This window comes from Triticum urartu, chromosome 5 (genome assembly GCF_003073215.2).
Source record: "Triticum urartu cultivar G1812 chromosome 5, Tu2.1, whole genome shotgun sequence".
NCBI classification, from domain to species: Eukaryota; Viridiplantae; Streptophyta; class Magnoliopsida; order Poales; family Poaceae; genus Triticum; species Triticum urartu.
In genome coordinates this window covers 33165110-33169813 of record NC_053026.1, presented here as the reverse complement: position 1 = coordinate 33169813, position 4704 = coordinate 33165110, and the positions used below count along the sequence as shown (strand labels likewise).

Genomic DNA, 4704 nt, shown 5'->3' with positions numbered 1-4704 from the left:
TAATTTTTTTTTACCTCCAGTGTTCTACGTACTGCCGTGATTGTTGAATAGATTGAATTTTTTTTCGCAAAAAAACAAGTCCTTTTCACGCATTTTTTTCCTACATTTATGTAAAGATGTTGTTTATAAGACTCGAACGTGTGACCTCGTGGTCACAAGGAAACAACTTTACCACTGCTCCAAAGATCCCCTTCGTCTTAAGGATGAGGTTGTATTCCTGCAAAAAAAAATGACTCCTGACCATAACAAAAAACAGATTTTAAAAAAATATTTGAATTGTTTCTGAAAGTTGAAAGCATGGACACATTCAAGAGTTGGGAGTCCCCTGATATTTTGCCCGTCCGGACTGGACGCCGGCGCCACGCTCCAATACCGCATCCTCTGCTTCTCCTCCCACGGCCCTCCTCAAAGATGCCGCCACGGCTCTAGTCCAACCTCCCGCGCCCCACCGGCACCGCACCACCGCCCCATTCCACTCCCCACCACCGCCCCAACCCCCAAGCTCGGGCCTTTCCGCCGCCCCCACCGCCCCGCCGGCCATGGCCTCCCACCTCCGCCTCCACCTCGCCGCGCCGCCGCCCCCTGCCCTCCGCCACCAGCACCTCCCCCGCCTCCGCCTGCCCCGCCCGCCCAGACTGCCCCTCCTCGGCCTCCCGTCCCCGGCGGCGTCCTCCTCCCTGCCTCCCCGCGTCCTCTCCCCCGCCCCGGCCCGGGCGAGGGTCGGCGGCGCCGAGGCGGAGGACTCGGACGGCGAGGGGGATGCTGGTGGCCTCGTCGGGGAGGACTCGGCCGTGTTCCGGCTGGCCGACCAGCGGGTGGCCTCCTGGGCCTACTTCGCCGGGATACTCTCCGTGGTGCTCTACGGGCTCAACGTGCTCTGGATCGACCCCGCCACCGGGGTCGGCACCGGGTTCCTCGACGCCGTCGCCGCCCTCTCTGACAGCCCCGAGGTGCGTCTCCCCAGGAACCATTCCCTGCTACTCCCAGCCTGCCTATATTACATGGAGCAAATGATTCATTCACTCCGCTATGCTAAGTAATACTGTAGTACAGTAATACACTAACGATTACCTTGACCGATTGGGATGGTTTGGGCACGTTCTTGCGTCGAGTGCTAGAATTTGTATGGGCTCGCACCGTGGTTTCTAAATTACTAGTAGAGCAACTAACATAAGTACCCCTTTGTTTTGAAAATTGGAACCCCTGTTTATTTAGTACGTATCGATGATCAAAATTACATCAGATAAAAGGAGGGGAACCAGCTCACTATAGGAAGGTTTTCCATCCACTAACAACTACTACCATACATTCTAGCCATCTTAGCAAGCTCGTCAGCAACTGAATTTTCCTCATAGTTCGCCTTGATTCCATATTTGACCATCTTGTTGCTCGCCTCCAAAGAGTGGCTTCGACTCCGAGGCTTCATCTTTGAGTGGCTTGACTTCAAAGCGGTCCGGCACAAGGTGCTGGGAGAATTTTCATGGAAATCCAAATGCCCTCAGGGCCGGCGACAAGCTTGTGCCGTGGCTGGAGAATGCTGCAAAAGTGCGACCGGGCTGATTGGTGAAAGGGTGCGCGCTCCCTGATCTCTTGGATGATATGACACATTTGGTGTCTTCGGAGCGGCTGCCACTTCAACAGAGCAAGGCAGGAGGTGAAGTCACGGGTTGATTTAATCCTGATGAAAACAGATGCCCCGAGGATTTTCCGCAACAAGCTCCGCCGCGTGATGTCTTTTGAGAAGCAGTAGGGTAGGAGTAATTTAGCTGTACAGTTTGTTTTGCGATCTTCTGCTTCTTCTTTTCTCTTTCCTGGCTGTTTCTGTTTTTTCCCTTTGTTTTCGGCCGTAAGTTTGACGTCACCTGGATGTTTTCTTCTAATACAAAATGATGCGCACTTAGGTGTGTATTCGGGAAAAGCATGAACCTTAGCATATGCAGGCCTTCGCTAGTTGACTTACCGTAGCAATTTTTAGTTCGATGTCACGTGACAGTTTAGATCATCAATGGTTTTCATTTTGACTAAAATCCAATTCTCGATAAATATCTCAGTGATGGCACGCCCTGCATTTTAACAATAACCAAGTAAAACATCTTTTGCTGGTTAATAAATGCACGCCTGGTATGAATTACACTTGCTTTGCTATATGTTTGAGAAAATCACACTTTATCCATATTTGTAAGACTAGTGTAAATCTAGTAAATGTATAGCTAACGAATCAAAATAAATAGTCTGTATGTGGTAATCCAAATTGATTTGTAATAACATGCTTCTGTTGGTATTTTTTCGCTGCATTGAGCAATTGTAGTGAAATACAGTACTTCTCAACATCAATCATATATGCTCTTTCTTTCCATGTTTACAAGGCCTATTAATCATGTCTGAATTCAAAATTGTTCAAGTTTGACCAAGTTCCTAGAAAAGATATCAACACCTGCGGTAATAGCATGCTTCTGTTGGTATTTTTTGGCTGCACTGAGCATTTGCAGTGAAATAATTTTCAACATCAATCATATATACTCCCTCTTTCCATGTTTACAAGGCCTATTGATCTTGTCTTAATTCAAAATTGTTCAACTTTGACCAAGTTCATAGAAAAGATATCAACACCTACGGTAACTAATAAAAATATATTTCATGATAGATCCAGTTATATTGATTTCATGTTGTACATGTTTGATATTTGTTTCTAGGAACTTGGTCAATCTTTAAAAGGTTTGACTTAAGACGAGATTAATAGGCCTGGTATAAATGGGAGGAGTGCTAAATTGCATTGCAATCATTTGTATGATCCGGTTCATTAGTCATTTCTTGCTAGTTTTCTTTATATTCACCTTTTACTGCTTGGGTTGTTTTTGTTATTGCTTTGATGGCATCATGATCCATAAAAATACATTTATACTCTACCAGCTATTTCTTAGCTTGGCAATTAATTGTAATCATGTAGCTAGATACATATCTTTACCATCTGTATCTCCGTTGCAGGTCGTTTTGTTGCTCCTTACCCTCATCTTTGCTTTAGTCCATAGTGGCATGGCAAGCTTACGTGAAACTGGTGAGAAAATAATAGGCGAGCGAGCTTACCGCGTGCTGTTTGCTGGAATATCACTACCTCTGGCGCTTAGCACTATTGTGAGTATTTTGTATTTTCTTTTTTTCTTTTTCTTTTGTTAGATGGTAAGCCTTCCTGTATCTTAGAAAGTTGTCCTATATAACTTGCAGGTCTACTTCATAAATCATCGTTACGGTGGTGTTCAGCTGTGGGATGTTAAAGGCGTCTCAGGCGTCCATGAGCTTGTTTGGCTGTCGAATTTTGTCTCATTCTTGTTTCTGTATCCATCTACTTTCAATCTTTTAGAAGTGGCAGCTGTGGACAAGCCAAAATTACACATGTGGGAAACTGGAATAATGCGCATCACGAGACATCCACAGGTAGTTTCCTCAAGGCCATGCTAGCTTATAAAGATATACTTATATGGGCCATGAAATCTTGTGCTAGGAGTTTGAAGCTCCTTTTCTGTATTGTGCATCATGTTAATACGTACTTTATCTAATCAACAGTTATCTTTTTAGTTTGTTGGGCAGGTAATCTGGTGCCTAGCTCACACGCTATGGATCGGCAACTCTGTTGCCGTCGCGGCCTCCGTCGGATTGATCGGCCACCATGCATTTGGCGTTTGGAACGGCGACAGGAGGCTGGCGTTGCGCTACGGCGAAGCCTTTGATGTCCTGAAGAAGAGGACCAGCGTCGTGCCGTTCGCTGCGATCGTTGATGGGCGGCAGAAACTACCTGATGATTATTACAAGGAGTTCATCCGGTTACCGTACATCACGATCGTGGCTCTGACCCTGGGCGCGTACTTTGCGCATCCGTTGATGCAGGCGGCCAGCTACCGGCTTCCCTGGTAACTAACGGTGAATGCAGGTTGATGATGTGTGTATGTCATTTTGTAGTGTTATGGAAACATGCCAACCAACAGAAACAAAAGAAATAGTGGTGCATTTGTAGTGTGTACGGTGCCCAATGAGCAGATGGATCAGCTTGCCGCACTTAGGATTGTAATACAACTACTGGCCTGTTTGTTCAGGCATTCATTTGTAAGTAAAAGAGGACTACACACCAAAAGAAATACTACTACTGATGCTGCAGTCTAAAGCTCAAGCCATGCTGCAGCTTGGGAAACATCTCATAAATTGTGCATGTACTCACTGGTTACCAAATCAACTGAAGTTCTATCTTTGCTCTGAGTCAGTTTTTCAAATGTATAGAAATACATATCAACACCTGGAACATCAAATTAGTTTCATTGCATACTTTATATAAAATATATCTTGTACTATGTATGTTTAATGTTGTAAATTTTGTCATATTTTTTTGATAAATTTGTTTTGAGGGAGGGAAAAAAAATTAGAACTTCAATTAATCTGGAATGGAGGGAGTAGAAGAACAAACAGTGCCGGCACACTGGACGTTGTTGGTACTGTTATCAGCACCCATTTGAGGGCATATACGATAATATTGTTGTATTTGTCTTCTAAAACGGAAACTTTGTTTTTGCCACTAGCTTTTACCCACTTTGCGTCTGCCACTAGATTTTTTATTTTTACAAGAGAACTTCCAATTTATTCATCTTCAATCGTGGCAATACAACAAACACCAGAAATAACAAAAATTACATCCAGATAGATTCATAGACCACCTAG

At 44.7% G+C, this 4704-nt stretch overlaps 1 protein-coding gene across 1 annotated transcript; it reads left to right on the top strand.

The window, feature by feature from the left end:
- The first annotated feature begins 352 nt into the window (after positions 1 to 352).
- Positions 353 to 4251, top strand: LOC125507720 (15-cis-zeta-carotene isomerase, chloroplastic). Its single transcript, XM_048672212.1, has 4 exons — positions 353 to 950; positions 2986 to 3132; positions 3223 to 3432; positions 3574 to 4251. Exons 1-4 carry the CDS (start codon positions 540 to 542, stop codon positions 3907 to 3909), a joined length of 1104 nt encoding a protein of 367 aa, XP_048528169.1. The 5' UTR covers positions 353 to 539; the 3' UTR covers positions 3910 to 4251.
- Positions 4252 to 4704: the final 453 nt, after the last annotated feature.

Coding starts and splice junctions, on each gene's coding strand:
- LOC125507720 (XM_048672212.1), top strand. CDS start 540: ATGGCCTCCCACCTCCGCCTCCACCTCGCCGCGCCGCCGCCCCCTGCC. Junction 951..2,985: donor CCCTCTCTGACAGCCCCGAG/GTGCGTCTCCCC, acceptor TCTCCGTTGCAG/GTCGTTTTGTTGCTCCTTAC. Junction 3,433..3,573: donor GCATCACGAGACATCCACAG/GTAGTTTCCTCA, acceptor TTATCTTTTTAG/TTTGTTGGGCAGGTAATCTG.